The sequence below is a fragment of the Thermobia domestica genome, chromosome 10 (assembly GCF_964235325.1).
Source record: "Thermobia domestica chromosome 10, izTheDome1.hap1.1, whole genome shotgun sequence".
Classification (NCBI taxonomy): domain Eukaryota; kingdom Metazoa; phylum Arthropoda; class Insecta; order Zygentoma; family Lepismatidae; genus Thermobia; species Thermobia domestica.
The window spans coordinates 263,158,238-263,181,252 of NC_137463.1; the positions used below are offsets into that span (position 1 = coordinate 263,158,238).

The 23,015-nt window shown below is 34.3% G+C and overlaps 1 protein-coding gene across 1 annotated transcript in view; it reads right to left on the reverse strand.

Moving 5' to 3' along the window:
* Positions 1–768: 768 nt before the first annotated feature.
* LOC145663184 (pyrokinin-1 receptor-like) overlaps positions 769–23,015 on the reverse strand; it is a 491,125-nt gene continuing 468,878 nt past the window's right edge. Inside the window, exon 3 of the mRNA XM_081729517.1 lies at positions 769–4,866. Coding sequence (XP_081585643.1) covers positions 4,147–4,866 — 720 coding nt within the window. The 3' untranslated portion in view covers positions 769–4,146. The remainder of the gene's footprint in view (positions 4,867–23,015) is intronic.

The window sequence follows — 23,015 nt, forward strand, 5'->3', positions numbered from 1 at the left end:
TAAAATATTAAACATCTAACTTAAATATTATCTAGAAGTAAAGAAGCAGTAATATAAGTGATGAATTATTGGAGATCATAGAATAACATAACTTCACACTTATTAGTTGTCGTTCAAAGTTCGAACACTTTCCTCACAGAATTCCCATTATCGATATTGGTTTAGGTTCCGTTTTATCTTCATCCGTGTAAAGTAAATATATAGTACGAATTACATGATTACATAGAATATTGTAAATTAGGACATAATACAAATAGTAAGTATTATAGAAACTCACGTTTAAATGTGTAAATTTAGAAATACGAGAGTTTTCACAAAGAGCTTACAGATAAAATTCATCTTCGTAATGTTAAATATATAAATAATATTTTGATGATACAATAGTAAAGTGAAGATTGTATAATTTGAATTTGTATAGATACATTTTACAATCAACAAAATGTAGACAGAGTAATTGTGTTTTTGTTATAAAGAACATGAAAATGGCAAAATGTTATAGTTTGAAATTCAGAATTATCTGGTATTATAAAACATATGATTGAAGGTGATATATATTTATTTCACCTTCATAAAATGTATAGGAGAAAAAATTTATTGAAGTTTATAGTCTTCTCAAATAATCATTTCCTATTTGAGAGAAATGTACATAAAATTCACTACTATAATTGTATGTATATACTCACATTTTCTTTCACACAGCAGGCTTCTTAATTATAAAAGGAAATGGTAAAACATTTACTGAAACAAGTATAGTATTTCTTCTCTTTCGACTTAAACAAGGATTCTCCAGGATTACGTCCCGTTGCTTAATCTTTTCTTCAGCCAACCTAACTCCTTACAAAAACATGTACTTCAAGGAATGATTATATTTAAATAATTATTTCATATATAACAATCAGTTCTCAATGTTAATTATTTTGACAATTTTCATGATGCTATGTCATATTTGTAAAAGAACTATTGGTTGACAAGGGCTAATTTAAGATATTTTGCGATAAATCGATCATGATAAATCGACGTAAATCGTGACCTTCAAAGTTGACCTTACGAAAGGTAAAACATTCGTTATGAATACATTATATAAAATAAGAATATTGACTTAAGACACATTGAAGCAAAAAAAAGGATCATTAAAAATGGCTAACATTACTCCTTATCTCAAAGAGCTCCTGCCTTTAACTTGTCCAAGTCATAATCTAATCCATAACAATTTGCAACTTCATTATGTATCTCGTAGAAATTCAAATTAGTAAATCAAATCACCATAAGAAACATCTAGTTGGAACGTCTTGCATTGTCATTGTCACACAACAATTAACACGTTTTATCTTATAACACAAAGTAATCAATATATCTATAATATATTTAAAAATGACAATTTTAAGAATATTTGTAATATACTTTTGATTCTTCCTCAATATACAGTAGAACTCAATAAAAATTTTCTCGGAGTTTTTGATTCAGGTAATAGTTTCCTATATTTAAAGTTCTAAACTGAACCCACTTTCCTTGCTAAAGGTACAATCTTATCCAAATATCTCTGCCACCCACCTTCTTTTTAAAAGTATTTTTGGTGCAAAAAACTTTCTCCTAAAATATAAGTTAATTTTCAATTGAACAAGAAAGACTGTGAATTCTTTGTATCTTTAAATTAATTAAATAAATTGCTCTAACCTACCTGTGAATAACAGAAGTTTCGAAAGAATGATTGATCAAAATGATTTAGAAAAAAGATTATACATTTAAATCATTGTGAGTTTACCTTGGTATTAATACAGAGATTTTTTGTGTGAACCTAGATAGGTGGCCTTAAAGAGAACTGACATTTACTCAGTCCACATGCATAACGAAGATTAGAAATAGAGTTTTGGTTTGAGTTTGTACGTATCGTGACGCATCAGATCAAACATAAGATATGTTTATGTCAAATTTTATCAGCGCTCTAAACGCTATTACTTTGTGCTATTTAACATTATTAGCATGTCAGCTGTTTACAGAAAGTCACCATAATGTACTCAGTATAAAGGAGGAGCATAATATATGAATTTCAGCTTCCTAATAATAATAATATGAAATTTCATCTTTTGAAAACTATATTTCAGTTTAGAATGATGGACTCGTTTATATTTGTATTTCATATAACACATGTTATGAATATTTATTATTATTATTCTTTGATATTCTTGCTTGTCTGATCTTTATTTGCAATCTTATTCAAAAATCTCGCCCATTCACGTTTCTTTGCAAACCTCTATATTCTTATTCATAATCCAAGGTAAACCAAACACTCCAAACAAGGTGAATCCTCTTTCTTACTTTAAGACCTTTATTTGAATCTAAATTTGTAAATAGTCTCACATACAGTTGTTAAAATGTGATTCTTTAAAGAGATTATTAAGATGGCCATAATTTTGTGAATGAGGTTCTTTACTAATCTTCAAAGGAAACTGTTTATTTAATGTGCTAGTTGTATTATTTCTAAATGGAAATAAGTCAACATAATACGTATTTTTTCTACATGGTTTGATATTTACTTACAAGGCTAAGCGCATGTGCATAATACTGGGCAGAAAGATTTTAATAAAACCAGGAGTGTTTACTTTGATGTGGAAAAATACAAGCTTAATTTCCGCTGAGAGTATTCACGGTTCTGTTTCAACAAACAATATACTTCGACCTTTCTATCATCAGTGGTACAAAGTTGTCCTAGAGAACAAACATTCCATATCAAGTTTTAATATTTTATATATTATCGTTTTGTTTTACAATGTAAAGAATGAAGAAATATATTGAACACATATTTCAAATCGCTCAACTAATTCCATTTAAGAGTTTCAAGTATTTAGAATGCATACTCGATACACTTGCAGAAGTAACCAAAATGTCATCACAATTTCAATGTACAGGATTTGTGTTTTAGAAAAAGTAGGTTTTAATAAGACCACTTCTACAAGTCAACTTCCTCAAGCCTAATATCGAAATCGTTTAGAAATAAACTAGAATTAATTTCTAATTTTTGATTGCGCATAAAAGAAACATGATTATCTAATATCTAAAGCAGAGCTTTCCACCTTGGTGTCTTGACAACCTAGAGTGTCGTCTGGTAACGTCAAGAGTGTCGCGAAATTTCTATTATAATTCCAGAATATTAAGTAAATGAATTAGTTGAGTTGAAATAATACTAAATTTCGTTTTCATTCAGTATATTGATTGAGTGATGGAGGTGTTGATTTTTATTTGAGAACAACTTAGAAGTAGAACTTGATGCCTATGTTCCTCGTGCTTTGAAAGCACGAAAGCGAGGCTGTATAATAAGGACCTAAAATGGGATTCAAATTGTGTAGGGATGAAGGAATATCCTAAAATGAAGAATATAAAAAAAGCAGTTGTGTAGGGTTGTGTGTGGCATTGCCATAGCGTAAAGGCTTCGAAAGCACTGCTAGATAGTTAACATAAACTTTATACTGTGACTGAACTTATTAATAATTTTTGAGAGAAATATTTAAACCATGGATGAAGTATTACAAACGTTAAGATCTCATTTAAGTATAATTGGAAACAAGTCCAACATTAGCAGAGAAGAGCGATAATACAGTGTAATAAATACACATTCATTAATTTCCAGACATTAACAATAAAATTAAAAGAAAACGTTATACCACAATTTTGTATAAAGGATTCTCACACGACTAAAATTGTGAAGATAATAATTTGTTCACAAATAAATTAATATATTTGCACTCGCCAATCGCACACTGATCTAGAAATTATAACAAGAACTGAAATATCTAGATATGTAACATGAATTGCATTTCCTAAACTTATTTTATTTACATTAAGTGTTTAGGTGCATCAACACATGCCTTCTACCAATATAGTATTAGCAATAATCTTCTCTGCAATTAAGTACTAGCTCAACCATGTAAATATACTTTTTTGTAAAATATATTCGTAACTTACAGGTGAACCATATCGTTGTTATTTTTACCACATTTGAGTACCATCTACAACAATATCAAGCCTCTTTATATATGTCTGTACGTTACATATTGGCCTTATGTGTCCACGATTGTGGAACCAAAAACCTTTAACTTTGAATAACATTTATAAGCAATGTTTTACAACCATCAATGATATTATAGTTGTTCATTGAATACCTGACTTCTTTTTGAGTTCTTCCATGTATGTGGATAGCTCGTCTTCCAGAGCTCCACGGTCTACATCCTTCAGGCTGCTGTTGCTTATGTTTCGTTCGTTGTTACTGTTGATACTAACATTGCTAAGACTATGGCAATCAACAGAGCCCATGCAAAAGGCTTCTGGAGATGGAGCAAATGGGCTTTCCGTTACTGGTGACAGATTCATCTGACTTTGGCATCGGAGATAATTCCAGAATCGCATCACTCTGTTTGGTTTCCTTCTCTTTCGACGAATCCTTTTCCTGTGTGTATGGTGAGACAGTGGAATTTCGAGTTTGTTTCCATGTTCTCGCTGCTGAAAAGTGTTACGATGTTGATGATTGCACTGTTGTTGTTGACACTGAAGATTGCCGTAGATGTAGGCTTTTACTTCACCATTTCTAGAGTTGATAACCATGGACAAGGGACGCCGAATTCCATCGCCTTTAGACTGTTGACCAGTGTTGCAACTTGTCTCCCGAAGACTGCTGCGACGAAAACTGCCATTATGGAAACTTCTGGAATCCATTGAAGTCTTCACCGTTCCGAGACTGTTGCTTTGTACGTTCTCGTCCTTGGACACTGAGTAATCCGTACTGTCTTGAGCATTGCCTCTACTTCTTGAGAGCATTGAGTAAGTTCTCTTTCCTCCGCCCTTGGATAGTCCACAACATCTTGTGAGCGTATCCTACGAAACAAAGTCTGATTTTAATCAGAATGTTAGCAAATAGTAGTTAAGATATTCAATACACAAATATTAATATAGACATTTACAAATGTTTATACACAAAAATATGTTTATACACAAAAATATAATACTAGGACGAATAATCAATATTTATACCATATTAAAAGATAATGATGATGAAGAATCACACGTTATCGACGACTTGAGTTTAGTATATAATTATAAAGCAATCCAACATTTCTCATAGGGAGTAAAAATGTTCAAATACTAGTGAATATACACAGACAGCCAACGAAACGAATGTTATCTCAGTCACAAAGAAGTATTTGCTTCTTATTGTTACTGCGAAACACAAAAGACGGTGAAATATCTCCTCTTTTCAGTAATGTTCCCTATTAGATCTTAACTGTGTTGAGGAAGAGGGTTGGTTTTGTTTCTGTGTAAACACATACTTTCTTTGATAAGCTTATCTAACGAGAAACTTAACAGTATTTCATTCAATTTTAGATGCATTTATCTTCAAACCGATTTTCACATGCTCGAAAGATATTAATGGGCTAGAGTTATAGTGTGAAGATATTGTGTCCAGCACGATAAATGATGTGATTTAAATAAAAGTAATAATAGCAAGTTTTGGGTTGATATATTGGACTGAAATTCTGTAAAAACTTCAAACATTATTTATTTGAAATCAAGATCAGGGAATTTTCAGTATCAGATTTAAACTATATGAAATTATATTTTGAATTTCCATGTATTTCAGCACAACTTACAATTCATTTACATGTTCAGATATAAAATAATTTCTATTTCGTTATAACTATTTCCCTTTATGTTTCTTAATGAATAAATATACAAATTGTTTGTTTGTCCACGTTCCTAAAGGTCATCTTATCTGATGTCAACCTACACGTTTTGCATTTCATCAGCCTGCCTTGGAACCGCATTTCATGATCGATGAATTTGGAACAAAACTACAAGAGATAAACGTCATTAGGCAGCGTTAACCAATCACGACGATGTAAAAATGATCTCTCCGGGACACTTTATTTTGGCATCTAAACTGTACCCACATTTTTAAAGGTAACACATACAGTATAGTTGCGTATTCTTTTATCAACGCCGACAATTGTTTTCGAAGTGTTCGAAGTGTTAGTGTTATTAGGAAGTGTTAGTATTAGGAAGTCATTCCATGCTATAAGTTTATCCTAGTTTTGTTGCTTCCGTTCCGAACTTTTGTACAAGGTGCCTGACCCCCATAGCTCAGACACCATGTTCTGTCCATAGCCCAGACTCCATGTTTCTGAATATAGACGACAGTATATCGAAAGAATCATAAATGGAGAATTGTCAAATGTTCCAGGCAAGTACTTTGTGTATTTTTACTTATCCTAAATTCACCCTTTCTCTTTCATCCTCTTTCACCCTCTCCTCTTCCACAAACTGTTTCCAATTTAAGAGTACTTAGTTTCATTTGTTAAGCAATCCAGGTCCCCAACCCATTACCTCTGCTCTAAAGATTTTAGTTTGCAAAATCCTGGACTCAGCTTGTCAGCTCTAAATCCCCAAATTCTTAATTTCACTTTTGTAACGTCGATCTACAGGAACTGACCAGATCATACTGCACAATATATACTTATCCAGAGAAGAGAAGAAGACGAAAGGATTTTTTATTTATTATTCATTTTAAAGATACTCGAATGTAATTTCTAGTTATTTTACTCTTCATCTAATTGTACAGGTCTAAAAAAATGCTTGAGGAAAATATCAAAATAACTGCTTGAAGTACTATACTATAATTCTATTAGATTTAGTTGCATTCTTGACAATAATACACCCATTTTCCAAAGGAAGTTATTGCTTTGGACTCCACGGCACAATTTGTAAGGAGGATAAAAGTACTTTATTATTTTTTATACAAAGAAGGAAAATTACAATCATATTGACACAATCCACTGAAATAGACCAATAACGGAAAAAAAGTGAAATTGAATTTTTTGAGTTTTACGTTCCACGATTATGTCGGTTAGGCTAAAGAAGACAGTAATGATGATTAAAATAATGAATGAAATGGTGGACTGAAGAAAGTGGGTGGAAACGGGAGAACCCCGAAAACAACCACGCACATGGTGTTTGTCCAACACAAAGTCCACTTGGCGTGAGCTGGGATCGAACTAGGTACTCCAAGCACCAGAGGTGAACGCTCTACCACTATTACAATGTGGTTTACAAGATAAGGTGCAGTGATTGGATTAGTAGAACAGACCAATAAAATCAAACGGAATTGTCTTAAGTTTTTCGTACAAAAACACCATACGGACTGGGAAAGATGGTTACCGCACTCATTTTTGGCATCAATACTTACGTACATGGAGGGACCAAATATTCAGCAAGCTTCTTATATTGGTGAAACGGGGAAAAATGCTAAAAGAACGATTAAAACAACACCAAGATGATGTGAGATTGGAAAGAGAAAGAAATGCCAGTTTTAAACATGTGAGGAACACGGGACATAATATTAATTGGTGCGAGATTGAAGTGTTAGTACAGGAACGAAGAACGTTAATGAGAATGTGCAAGGAGGCCAAATTCATTGAAAAAGATAAAACTGCGTAATGAATTGGAATACAGAACTTAAAATTGATGAACAGTGAGGAAAGCTGTTATAAAGACTTAATTTGTAGCTTAGTTTTTCACTGGACCAAGGAGGGAAATGGATCTGCGGTATTTAGTTTCATTTTTGTCAACTTTTGTTATGATTGGTTGAATCTGCTTTAATCAGCCAATCAGCGTTCAGAACTATTTTCTGGGATTTTGTTATATTTAGATGCAACTCTCCCTTGTTTCTACAGTGTCTGATGAAGCCAATATGCTCAATTACTTGGCGAAACTGTCACACATTTATTATCTTATAAATAAACCCTGCTTTTCTCAGCGATTTGTATTTTTAGTGTAAGTTATTGAGTATAGCAAAGTTAGTATGAATCAATTAGGTCTTGAATTCGAATATCATGTGGACAGCAGACTCACTTCTGAAACATTTTAGAAGAAAAACAATGCAAATAATTTATGTATAATATTCAAATATAAGAAACTTAATTCTAACCTAACTTAATCATAGGCTTTAATACATACAAAGAAAAGCTTCATGCAAGAATTATTTCTCTTGATGATTTGATACACGTATTATGTTATCAACAAACAAAGGGATCTTCGTGGATAAAATTTTAGTATTATTTCCTTCCCTGAGTTGAGATTTTAAATTTCATTTCACGCTGATGTTAATGTGGTCCAGCTTCTTTTTCAGTCTCTAAGTCAAGGTCTCATATCTCAATGCCACAAAGGAACGTTAAATTCCAACATGATCACGTTACCGCTTTCCGGATCTGCCCCCTCGTGTCCCATCACGAGTACTTTCAGGAGACCTGAACTTACCTGGTTAAAACATCAAAAAACGTTTCCAAAAAGGGATTACAGACCTTTTTGCCGGGTTGCCCTCCGGCCTCAATAACAAGATGAGAATTAAGTGCCGAGAGGTTCGGATGCCTCGTCTCGAAATCTCAAGGACGTTCATATAATTGTTTAGACCACGGTGCGCAAAAATATCATTCATACATGCAACAAAAACACATCAAATAAAATGACAATATGCTTATTCATTAAAAACACTATGAAGAAAAAATATATTAAAGAAAAACTACACTAAACACTGACACTTAACCATTTACACAAAATTATATTACACATTTCACGAGATAATAGCCCTTTGTATCACGTGTATAGATGAATGAAATATTATATCTGGACGTTCAACACGAACACTTTTATCACAACATTAACTGATACATATGGGGGATTAGCACTGTGGGTGGTAACACTAGGGTAATCCCACGATGTAATTTTATAACTGCTGCTAGAAGAATCGGTAAAAGTTGACGGTATTAGTAGACAGTCGCACTACATAATTACATTCTTGGTAGGCGTCTACTACTTATACGCACTGGGTCTGCGGACCAGGGATTTCACTAAATGGGGGCCAGCCGTTATTCAAGTCCTTGGCCGACTGTGAGACGTATCCCCCTTTACACAATTCTGTAACGAATCCAACGAACGTGTTGATTACATCAAGACTTGAAGTAATCTCGTCGAGCTGGATTGACCGACTGGCCAATGTTGGCAGTCCATTTTAGAATGTGATCAGGTTAAATCACCTATATGGATACGCAAATTAAATGTTAAAATAATCGGCGTTAATTTACAGTTCACTGGCCATAGTGTACAAAGACATTACGGTAACTTTGTTGTGAGAACTTTTAGATAAGAACTGGCTGGACGATATGGTTGGCGACCCTGTGGCTAGATTGCAGCTGGTCTGCTTTCGTCTGCTAGTATTTCCAAAAGTGATTGAAGAATAGTTCCAAATAATTATATAATGTAGTTTATGCATATTAATAAGTAAGAAAGAAACACTGAGGATCGAAGTAACAGAAATACAATTATCATATATGTAGTTCTGATAATGAATGTGGCCTTTGTTGCTCATTAAAATCTTCTCATGGTGAAACAAAAAATGTTTCAGATATATGTATGGGTGAACGATGAAAGACTATTTTGTTCTAATGCGTGGGAAAGAAATTACTTACTGGCAACTCTCATCGCATAAAGAAATTATTTACGTCGCAAAAATAAAGTATAAATATAAAAATGATTTCTGTCTTTCCAAAATATACAGGGCGTCCACAAAAATACTTATATAACTTGGTGACGGTAGTAATAATCAATTATAATAAATTATTTCTTTGTGTGTTACTACTTTAATAAAATGTATGTTTAATAAGCCATACTAAATATGTTATATGATTTGAAGATACAGTGGATTTTCTGATTTCCAAGATTGATTTTAAAGATGTCACTCGTACCTTTGGTTTCCAAAAGGAAGACTGATGCTGCAAAAATTGATCGAATAAAATTTATACGTTATACATTGATGCTGCTTACAAGTTAATTATTTGTTTTAAAGATTTGATCCCTTGTATAAAAGATAAAATAATTGGTCATGGTAAATTTACATATAAACACTGCCCATTACCAAATTTTTCCATAGAGATACCCAGCGTCGTAACTTACATTTTTCTGGGGGAGGGCAAGCATTAATATTTGAGTCCCCTAGAAAAAGTTGTTTCTTCAAAAATAGTCCCTTGCTTTCCGTATTTCTCTTACTCTTTGTGACCCCCCCTTCTTGAGCCTGTGGGTCCTCCCCAAAGTCTGCGAGGCCCTTAGTTACACTCCTGGGCCCGTTCCGTAAACGACAAATTAATTAAGGGGACAATATTGACAAATCTCAAAGCCACACGAATAAATATTATCGCTGGGGCCCCTAATAGTAGACATTGTTCTTTTTTTTTTTACTGAAATGGGCCCACGATTTATTTTTGTTTTATTTACCTTTTGTGTGCTGTTCTGTTTATGTACACTGAGAAAAAATTGTAGGCGGCGTACGTAAAATCGTATGTTACATTTGTAAATTCTTTAGGTTTTGGACTTAAAGTGCAGCAAACGTATAACTGAAAACGCATGTTTTATAATACTTTCTTTATAAGTGTTCCATCTGTACGTACTTTCCGTATGAAACAATATAGGCGGTCAGGATCTCACTTACAAATGGACGTATATATAGCTAACTTACATATAGGCATAAGGTAACCTACATATATATGTAATATAAGGAAGACTGTTAGAAATCAGACATCTTGCAACGGCATGATGTAATATCTAAGGGCAGGGCATATGTAGCATACGGATAACGTATATTCTGTACTGATTTCAGTAAGCAAGAGGATTCTATATATTTGTCCGAAAATATACCACTGTCCGGAGAACAGATTTTTCTAAGTGTAATGTAGTTAATCTGCTTGATGCTTCATTTATAATTTCATGTTCGTATCGTATATGAAGTAAGAAAATTGTGTCTTAATGTGGTCCCCTCGAACGGCGGGGAGCTTCCTTGGGGTGGGACAGATGTCCCCTGTGCCCCTACACATTACGGTCCCGGAGATACCCTGATTTAATTCTCGGCAGGAGCTCATGTGGTTCGGATTCAGTGTTAAACTATAGGTAAATCTGTCATATTACTTCAGTGGTGAAAAGAAATGACAACCTTTTGAGGACCTATAGCTGGAGGACTCTGAATCAACCAACAATTCTCCATAAGACAAAAGTGTCTCTTTAAAATCGGAAAGTCTTAATGTCGTTTTGATCCCTTAGTTATGTTTGATGTATTATAAATATTTAAAACTGACAGCAAGTAAAAACTAAATAGTTATTAAAACTTCAATCCGAGACTTTTCATGATTTCCTTCCGTGGTTGCTCTTGAAAAAAAAATCAAATAAAGAAAACTAAACGTCCAATATGTCCCTGTTCAGAGTTCTGTGTTTGTTCCTGGCAGCTCGAAAGCAGCATCGTCTTTTGACAGTTGTGACAAATGACTGTTCCATTTGTATCGTTATGACAAGAATATTTGTCATGATGTTTCTTCGTTCGATATTTAAGCAGCGACATTTGAAACGATGGTAAACTCGTTACGTCTGAGATCATGCGTTGTCATGTGGAGGCGTATGCAAAAACTTTGCCTGTTCCAATTCCTGAGAGGCATTTTTCACTCGTCGCTTCTTCCTTCCTTGTGTCAAGGACACAGACGGTCCTGTCATTGAAATATTTATATGTCTTTCTTTTCTTTTTATCCGATTTTTCATTTCCCTTATTTTTCTTCTCTATATTGCAGTTCCTTTTCTGTTCTATTGCGTATTTTATTTAGAGGTATATGCGTTACTATTAGAAACACATGGTGTCACCGTCAGGAGAAATGAAATGATGGCAGATACAGTATGTTACTTAACAATGAATATTTTTCATTTACGGTAAATAAATAAATAAATCTATTTTATCGCAATTAAAACTATCAAGCACATTACTCTGGCTACGTATGACTTACTTTTTCATGCCATGAAATATAGATTTTTTAAAATGAATTTTCCCGAAAACTGTGCAAGAAAGCTTTCAGTGTAACGTCTCACGATTATGACTGTTAGAATAAGGCAGACGGATGATTTAGGCAAGTGAATGATGATGGATGAAATGAGAAAGTGGGAGGAAACAGGAGTACTCCGAGAAAACCTACGGACAAAATATTGTCCACCACAAACTTGGTCAAGGATCGAACCAGTGACCGTACTTACGAGAGGTAAGCACGCTATCACTGAGCCTCTGTCTCCCCCCTCGCCCGAAAAACTGTGTAAGAGAATTTACCCTGAAGGATGTGTTTTGATGAGTTGATTTTAGTTTAGTGTCCTTTTCAGCAGCGAGGCTATGTGAGACGTGGACCTACTGATTAACGTGGAATCCGAACCACATGAGCTCACGGAGGAGCTCAAGGATGTGTTTTGTTCAGTTTAATGTCATCTGCCGATTCTTTTATGAAATGAAATATTTCAGTTTTACGTCCCACGCTTAGCCGTCTAGGCTACAATGGGAGTGATAGATTTTACATAGTTACAGAAACTAAATATGTTGATAATAACGTGACATAGTGTTAAGTATGTCAAAATGTGTAACAAGTATTATAAAGCACTTTGAAAAATAAAATGAAATCTTTAAGTTTTACGTCCCATGGTTATGCCAGTTAGGCTAAAGGAGACGGTGACGATAAGAGATGAGTGAATGGCGTTGGAATGAAGAAAGTGGGAGGAAACGGGAGAATCCCGAGAAAACCCACAAGCACGGTGTTTGTCCACCACAAAATCCACTCGGCGCGAGCTGGAATCGAACCAGGGACCCCAAGCACCGGACGTGAACGCTCTACCACTGGGCCACCGCGCCCCCTATAACGCACTTTGAATAACCGCTCTTACATGACGAAACCCGGTTACATTTCTACAATCCTACGACGAAACAGCAATCGGAGAAATGGCGCCACTGCGGTTCTTCTCGTCCGAAGAAGGCTAGGACACAGCGCACCTCTGCTAAGGTCTTTGCTACGGTCTTCTTTGATTGTGAAGGAATTCCATCTGGATTATCTAAAATCGGGTGAAACCAGCAATGCAATTTACTATACATTTCTTTTGGACAAACTGAAAGTAGCACTAAAGGAGAAGAGAGGGTCATCTTCCTCCAGGACAATGCGCCCTCACACAAGGCACGTCTGACATTGCAAAAATTGGAGGACCTAAGATTTCAATTACAGGAACATCCACCTTATTCGCCTGATTTGGCTCAATTAGACTTTTATCTCTTTCCTAAATTGAAAATGTTTTTAAAGGGAACGCATTTCGATGGCGTCATTTCTCAAACAGAGGCCTGGTTTGCAGAGCATTCATCCGACTTCTATATGTCTGGCCTGCAAGCACTGCAGCAGAGGTGTGAAAAATGCATTGCACTACAAGGGGAATATGTTGAATAAAAACACCAAGCTTCGCTTTCTATTTACTTGTTTCCTTGATGAGGCTGAGAGCTTATCAACCCACCCTCATATTGTACACACGGCATACTTTCATTTATGCTCTATAGCAATTAGTTTTTTTTAAAGTTTGTTCTGATTTTATATAAGATACGAACGATACGTAACTCAAGCATATTTGACAGAGCAATGTTCTGATAAGTGGTTGAGAAGGACTCATAAGCTAGGACTTCTAGTTCAAATTCACACATAGAACGCAATTCCTTAAGCTTTCCTTCTCGCACTCGAATAAACAGTTTAATGTGGCCCTCATACAGTCAGACGTGTAGTTAATTTCAAAATGACACTCTGGTTAAAGAATTTGAAAACATTAAAAAAAATCCATTATTATTATTATTAAATTATACCTAGGTATTAAACATCAGTACTAAAGAAAATGTCTTTAACTTGAATTACACTAGGGTTGCTGGCACTAGCGGATCCAGAAGGATCGTTTGGGAGGGGCGGTTCGCTTTGTCGAAGATGAGCGTAGCTTCAAGGTGACCAGTATTTAATTTGCAAGAATGAGACTCATATGAATCCGGGGCTGGAAGGGGTTGGGAAAAAAAAAGATTCCCAGATTCCACTTTGGGACCCGAAATTGTATTTTTTTCTTTTTTTCTTTCTTTCTTTCTTTCTTTCTTTCTTTCTTTCTTTCTTTCTTTCTTTCTTTCTTTCTTTCTTTCTTTCTTTTTTTTCTTTTTTCTTTTTTTTTGTAATGGGAGTATTTTTTCTGTAGATTTAAATTAAATACGTACTTCCGTTTCGGAGACGTCACGTTGTCATGATTCACTCACACACAGTCACCGCAACATATGAGATGCACTTTCTGGCACAGTACTTGCACAAAAGATAATACTGTATTGACGATATCATTCATTTTAACGAAAGAGTGTACAATTTGCTCTAATCATTTATATTTTGAGTTACTTGCGGGACAGCAGTTAGAAAAATTAATACAAAATTAATCTATCTCTATAATTGTGTGGGGTCCACGAAACATAGTATAATTATAGTTATGCTTACAACAACAATAAAGTTACCTAGGTATATTATACTAGCCTTCGTCTAGGTGGGGCTCGCCCCAGATCGCCAATCTGGTCGGCATACGGCCGTAGCACATGTTCCTACGCGGTACTGTGGCACAATATTTCGCGTTCTTCCTTCTGCCTTCAGGACCCGAATTCCATTCCCATATCCTTTTTCTAGGACACAATTTTAAAATATACGTTTTTAGTTCAAAGAGTGAGCCGTCTTACCCTCCTTCTTACAGCTGTTTGTCCAACGAATGAATCATATTCTCGCTCCTTTGGGGCTTATGATGACCGCCCCAAGGAACAAGGTAGAAACGTACTCACAATTCAAATATGTCTGTATTAAGTACTATTAAGTACCACACATTTTGATTAGACTCTGCTACGCTTGTCACACATATTGGATCGGTCGGGAAAAAGACCATGTTAGTATTTCCCAATGATAAATGCTGAAAGTTCAAAAAACCCTTTGGAGGGGGCGGTCACCCCCTCCGCACTCCCCGTGGATCCGCCAGTGGTTGCTGGTAAACTATATTGATATACTGTCTTTGCGCATGGAAATCATAAAGTTTATTCTCATGTGGGACGGATATACGAGTACGCTTGTGTAAATTTATTGTAACATAATGGGAAATATATTTTGGCTTATAGTCGCATATTGTTTCGTTTTGTTGAAACGATCGATTATTCAGTACCTGAAACAACAGCAACAAAAAAAAAAAAACATGACTTCAAAGCTTTCTTTTCTTCTAATACCGGTGAAGAGCACGTAAAAAAAAATGCTTTTTGAAAATTAAATAATAATAAAATCTATCGATATGCCGTAGCTCTTTTCGCAATAAACGCTACTTTATCTTTAACTTTGGTATCATCAATAATCCAATTACTTATGATCTGAATACATATTATCGGTATGATTATCGGTATCGGAATATTTTCTTTTATCTAACACTGAAACTAATATGTAATAATTTTTTCTTTCTTCTCTGTTTTCCTATTTTGGGCTGAAATCAAACATAGTAGTTATCACTCAAGTTGTTAAGATTTCCATACCGAAAATTGATATTGACGTTAAGTAATTAATTGTACACTAATTAATTGTAAAGGAGGAAACAACTATGTTCTTCCATAAGGTTCTAAGAGCAATACAGAAGATGAAAACATTAATGACCTAATACAAATACTCTTATAAATACATATTGTTACTACTGTTTGTAACAATACCCCTCGTTTAATCATTTATTTAAACGGGCAAATGGTGCGCTTTGAAGAATTCTGAACAAAATGATATAATTTGTGGTTAATTTTGATGCCTAATTGTTTGGAAAAGTTAATATATATATATATATATATATATATATATATATATATATATATATATATATATATATATATATATATATATATATATATATATTACGAGGGAGGATCAAAAACTAAGGTTACAAAGCTGATATTTCTAAAGTACCGTCTGTTGTAGAGGAATGAGGAGTGTGCGGTAATTTGATTACATGGAGTTGGCAACTGTGCATAGTTGTAGCCACCTACGGCACTAGTTGTAGGTAAATACAAATGGCGAAAGTTTGGGAAACTGGTCTCGCGAAAATGTGCGCTCCGATTTCCGATTTCTGTGGGCGAAACATGTAACTGAGGCTGAAGTTCACCGGCAACTGGCAGAGGTTTACGGAGAGAGTATACTGTCTCGTCAGTACGTCGCAGAATGGTGTGAAAAGTTTGCGACTGGAAGAGAGAACGTCACCGAGAAGCGCAGTAGCCGACGCAACACAGCATCAACAGATTTGAACATACCTTTCGGGTGGAGCTAATTCGGAAAAACAAGAGGATCACGTTACGGCATCTAATGGCAGAGTTGCAAATGTCGTTCGGAAGCACCTAGGAAACCATCGCTTCGCTTCGGACGAAGAGGTGGAACACTTCGCGACAACGTGACTGAACATGCAAGGACAGGATCTTTACCACGACTGGATCTTGAAACTTATCCCACGATGCGACCGCAACCGATACGGAGAGTATGTCGAAAAATAACTCATGTATGTACTATCTGTTGATTGTATTGATTGTATGAAACAATACATACATGTTTCAGTGCAGGTTTTGTAACCTACTTTCTGATCATCCGTTGTATACAGCAATAAAAATTGTCACTTGCTGTCAGTGAGTACTCGTAAGGGAAGTTACATTAGTCAAAACTAAGATTTTATCGCTACATGATAAAGGAGGAATATTTACATAATGTCCTAAACTATAAAAATAAAAACGAATATAAACATTTTTGTCGGCTAACTCCTAGATCGTTGCACCAGTTTTCACTATTTTTGGTACATGAGTAAGGACCCTGGCCTAACTTAAGACTTATCACATTTTCGGTAAGATTAGAGAAGAGTTAAGAGGTGACATGTAAAATAAATTGAAAACGTCTAACACAAGTAATAACGTCCAATACGTAGTTTTTGGGGACGCTGAGATGAACAGTAACATTTTCGATGACATTTAATAAAAATACATATCCCATCAATATGGGGTCAAAAGAGTATGAGAAGTAAAAGTAATCAAAAACAACCGTTGTTAGTGTGTAATCTATAGTGTTTAGGAAAGTTGAGATGAACAGTGATACGTCCGATACTATCCAAGTCCAAAAGTATTCCCCACCATTATAGTAGAGCGAGAGGTGAAGCTGAGAAATGATGGGATGTAAAAACAATCGACAACGACAGATATTACTGTCCAATCGATTCTTTCTGGTGTCACTGAGATAATAGTGACACTTCTGATGCCGTTTAGATCTCAAGTTCAGCCCCATCAGTACGGCTGGGTATGAAGGATGGAAAATGAGTGACGTGTGAAATAATAAAAAAAAAGGGCCAATATTAGTGTTCCAATTTGTAGTTTTCGTAATCGTTTCATGAATTGTGACACTTAATTCTGTTCAATTCCAAGTGCAGCACTCATTAGGTAAGTTTTTCTTCCCTTAGGTTGCAGCATTAAAATTTTGAAGTTTTATCGATGTGACCTTGACCAAGAGCTACCTACTCACTTCTAATTATGTTACATATATAATTTGTAAGTTTTCATTTAAAACGCAAAGAGAAAACTGAATTAATTAAATGTGCAGTAGCGTATTGACAAAAATACACCAGTTTATAAAACAAAAAGCGAGGGCTGCTGATAAAATATATAGTTTGAATCGCATATTCAATACACATGCATATAGAAAGATAAAACATATTGAAATTACAAAAGCGTAATGCTACGTTAAAGAGTTCATACTATTATTATATAAATAATTAACACCAGATTAAGCATATTTAAAAAAACAATAACTAGTAAATATCAATGTAGTGTAAGAGCAAACAAATCAAACAAATGCAGCATAAATTAATTATTCATTATGTGACAAATAATAAGCACGATTTTGAGCATGAAACGGATTTGCATATATTGCTCACTCATTATATACAACCATTGGATGGTATTGATAGCAATAAGCTCAAAGAAGCACTTGATTATCTTGTAATCCGCATTAAGCTAATAAACTTAGCAAACGAATTAACACGAATATGAAATGCAAAAAGGTATAAATTGAATCGAGCGCGAGATAAACATTTAATTAAACAAATAATAATAATAATAATAATAATAATAATAATAATAATAATAAACAAAGCCCCTAGTTTGTTTACAATATATATTCTAACGCTACTTGAGATTTTTTGAACTCTGGATGAAAGAAAAACAATTATCTACAAATTTAGACAAACCTACATGTAGGCAGATGATATAACAAGGTCGCAAGAACAGGAGCAATAACATGAATTACAGCAAAATGTTATAGAATTACATATAAATTAGTTAGCATACGATGCAGAGAACAGTAAATATAAGTTTATTGATAATCAGAAAATGCACACGCTTAGATTCGCCGTGGCAAACAGTGAAAGAAGTTAGAGGACAGATTTAAACAAAATGCAACAGCAAGTGCTTAGTAGCAAATTTAACATGAGGATCAACAACAGCAAAATGAAAGTTATATGATGCGAGAGAAAGTAAAAAAAGTAAAATAAAATTATTGGAGATCACTTGTAAAAGAGGTCTAGAAAGTGTATTATTTAGGAAGTAAAATAACAAGCGATAGTAGTGTAAAGAAGATGTGAAACCGATAATAGCTTAGGCAGTAAAGAAATTCGAAGGAAAACAAAAATATTTTAAAGGGAAACACTGACAAAAAAACTGAAAAAAAAGCATCATGAAAGCGTATGTATTGAATTTGGCGCTGTATGAATGTGATTCATGAACGCTAAAAGAAGAGGGAAAACGGAGAATGCAAGCTACAGAAGGATGTTGAAAGTTAGATAACTTAGTAAGGTACGAAATGAAAGAGTATAAGAAATGATAGGTGAAAGAAAGAATATTCTGAAGAATATTTTTTAATGAAGAAGATCATTGAACACATTATAAAACATGAAGGAATCGCCCGATTAGGTATGAAAGGAATTGTAAAAGAAAAATCCTAGGAAAACGCCAAGATTGAAATATATGAACCAAATAATACAATATATAAGGATGAAAGAGTACATGGAAAACAGTCTGGTTGAGGAAAGGGCAGAGCGGAAAGCTGTGACAAACCAATAAGTCAAGTAGTAGGGATGAAGAAGTATATGAAAAACAAAAGTCTGGTTGAGGAAGGGAATAGTACAAACCTCTGACAAATCAAATAATATAAGATTTAAGAATGAAGAAGTACATGGAGAACTAAAGTCTGGTTGAGGAAAGGGTAGGGTGAAAGGTTCTGTCAAAGTAATGAAAATATTGCTGATTATAGGAGAAAAGGGCATTATAAGTACTTTTCTAAACGCCTTAAATACAAAATAGTCAACTGGAAGACTTTAAGTAACCGAATAGAGAAAGAATCCACGCCAGTACTAAAACCTATCACGCGGAGCATGCAACTACTGAAAATTAAAACTAAACCATAGTAAATGTCTTGTATAAAATTTAGGAATGCAAAATGGAAGAGTTGGAATAATTGAGCTGAAGTTGTTTTGAAAACGGTAACGAAATCGAAAGAAAAGATAAGAGAGACAATATGTTTACATTAAACTAGGTATCGCACCTGCGTCATCAACCCGCTGAATAGCTTTTCTTTTTCTTTTAGTTTGCCCACCAAGTAGGGTTTTCAACTGGCCGGTATTTTACAGACAGACTGGTATTTTAGTCAGATTTAACAATATGTTTTATTATTTAAATCATGATTATTCTTTATCTGTTTTGGGAATTATGAGCGAGTGCTGGTAATTTTATATTTCAGAGTTGGCAACTCTACTCACCAGCAAACATCCGGCTATACAAATACTAAAGCTCGAATCTCAATATCGGCTCTTCTCTTAATAATAAAACAGAAACGCTTTTTCGTGTTGACCATGATCAGTATCCATTTTGAAATAATTAAATGAAAGCACACAGCAGAACTGTCCCAATATTGTACTAGCTTTCATTAACTTTGTTTGAGTATTCTTTGAAACGACGGTTCTACTAATGCCAATATACTACTCAAATACACAAATATTAACCTTTAACTTAAATACTGTTACGGCGCTTGTCCTATTTTCAAATAATTAAATTCAACCAATCCAGGTTTTAGGTTACAATTAAATCGTCTCAGAAATTTAAAATCTTCAAATTGTCTGTACGCTAGTGACATATATTAGTCAGAGAGGCAAGCAATAACGCAGGTTGCGATATCTATTACTGTCAGGCAGACAAGCGATAACGCAGGTTGCGATATCTTACTGTCAGGCAGACATGCAATAACGCAGATTGTAACATCTATTACTTTCAGGCAGACAAGCGATAACTCAAATTGCAATACATTGCTATCAGCAAACAAGCGATAACGCAAATTGCGACATTCTCTGTTTACTATTGTGAATTCGCTTGACGCACTGAGATTTTTCTCCTTCATAAATAGGATAATATGAAATTAAGTTAGTAACAACTATGTATGGTGAATATCTATGTTAAGTCAGACATATTAATGATTAACCCAAGTTGAGTAACCCAAGGAATACCAAGATATAGAAGAAAATTGAGATATAAACTGAGATTGCCAGTAAAACTAAGTTGTAAAATCCTGGAGTTTATTTGGGGTGACAGGTGACTGTCTATCGTAATTGAGAATTCCACAGAACTAACAGTAAAAAGACCAAAGTCATAGTTTGCTTTTCTTATCTTCAAGTCTTCGGCATTTAACTATTTCAATCACTGAGGGGGTTTCTAGGTTTACGTTTCACAGTTATATGCTGTAACGATGTGTTTGTTAACCCTTCCGTGGGCAAATTTTTTCTACAAGTGATGGGACAAGTTACCCAACACACGTCAAAACAACCAAACAAAAGAAATAATTTTTCTAGCGCAACTCCCATTTCCATAGTGAAAAAGACTCCTAGCTAATGAGAATATTGCTTCCCAGTTCAGCAAATAAGAGTATACTTAGGCTCCTTTGGCGGGAACTATCCTTCCCATTGCCCGCCCACGAAAGGGTTAACAAAAATGTAATCATCATAGAACTTCTCCTATCATGACAACGCCAATAGCGGGTTTAGAGCAAACTAGATTCATCGTTTAATTTTTGTCTGCAGCCAACAGCACTTTAGCTGTTGAATCCGAAGGTGAGAGCAAGAGAAATCTTGAGTTCTGAATATACGTAATTCGAAAGGCCAATTCTCTTAATGGGTTAATAAGTCGTTATATTGTATTTTAAGTCAAATTCTGCAAATTGAAGTTATGATACGTTGAAATTAATATATTCAAGTAATACAAGTGAATGTTCGAAATAGTAGTGGAAAGTGTTTCAGCTATTTTGTACAACGTTTGAATTATGAATGGTTATGAATTTAATTGAGCATGTTGGAACATGTTTTGTTGGGGGTATTCCTGAGCTATAAAATAGTAAGAAGAAATATTATGTTGTTAAAATTGGTGAGTTATTTATCATCTTAATTAATTACAGTATAAAGGTAGACTTTTGTATGTCAGAATTATTCATATCTTGGATTTTTCAAGTGGGTATTTTGCTATCAGGCAGAAGCCATAGGGCAATTTACGGAAGGTATATGTTAAATGAAACATTCCATTTGAGAGAAATTCTTTCCTGTTTGTTATTGAATGTATCACTCTACAGTTTATGTGTTATAAAGTTAAAAGTTGAAACCTTGATTATCATTCGTTCTGGCTATTTAGCTGTGCGTTCTTTAAATCTCAAAATTAGCATATATGTATTTCACGGTGTTGTTAACTCTGAACCTGATAAATATTATTAATACATTGTGTGGATGTGCCCGAAGAGTGCATTCTTCCCACATAACGACGGCTCTACTCAAGCACCTGAGATATATATGAGGAGACCGCATTACAGTGCTTATAATATGAAAGTGAATGATTATGAAAGAATTGGTGGAATGAGAAAGTAGAAGGAAACATGAAATAATCTATGTTGGGCAACCACGAATACGGTGTTTTCTACCACAAATATGTGGTCTGGGCGGGATCATACCAACGCTTTTGCACTGAGCAACCAAGTCTTCACAGATACTGAGAGAAAATATCCATAGCTACCTATTTTATTTTATTTTTATTTTTATTTATTTTAATGAGTTTTCAGCAAGAATTCACTTCATTCTCCGGGAAAATGATTCTGAGGAAGCTGTTTCAGTACAACCCTTGAACATAATAGCACCGCAAGCTAATTCTGAGTGAAAATTTCGTTCGTCTTAATTGACAACAAGAGATACGAAATGAAGGAAAGGATTTGGCACAGTAAACAATGAGTTCATCTTTTATGGAATCAACAAAAATGAGTTAAAGTATCTATTACTTAAATTGATGAAATGTGCACTTGTGTGTGGAAGAATCTCATCTGTGAAGACCCTCTTTGAATAAGAAAAATATAGCTGTCAACAGCTCCATAGCAAGAAAAAGAATAGTTGGATTTACCTGGTTTTAGAACCCAACTTCCCAGTTGAAATATTAAAAGTATTAAAATAAACAAAGAACTGATGAAATTAACTCCAGCATTAGATGGTTGAAAATTTTATCCAGGCTTGTATCCAAGAATGTATGCACACATAACTCCCGGTTCATTCATTAAACATTATTCTCTCAGTGCGAAGAACAAGAAATTTTGGTAGTTGCTAATACAATTCATTTTTCTAACGTGTAGTGTTTAATAGAAAAAAAAATCAAGATAGGGAAATATAGTTGCCAAAATGCTAATCATTCAACTGCAGATGAAAATTGGTGGTTATGAAAATTAACCACTGTCCCTTATAACTTGTTTTGTGGTGGTGAGATTAGTACCGTGCTTCAAAGAATTAATTAATTAACTATATCCAATCATTATAATCTATCTGAACAACGGTTCCTCTAATCCTTTATACATATACATTATGAAACCTTTATTAGGTGTATAGTCAATTACGATGATAAGTTTTTTTTTTTAATTTGTGAATGTTTGCAAGGAAAATGATGAGAGATAGAATAAATAGAATCGAATGGTGAATGGCAGATACATTTCAGTAACGAGAAGGACAGAATTCCAATAATAAAC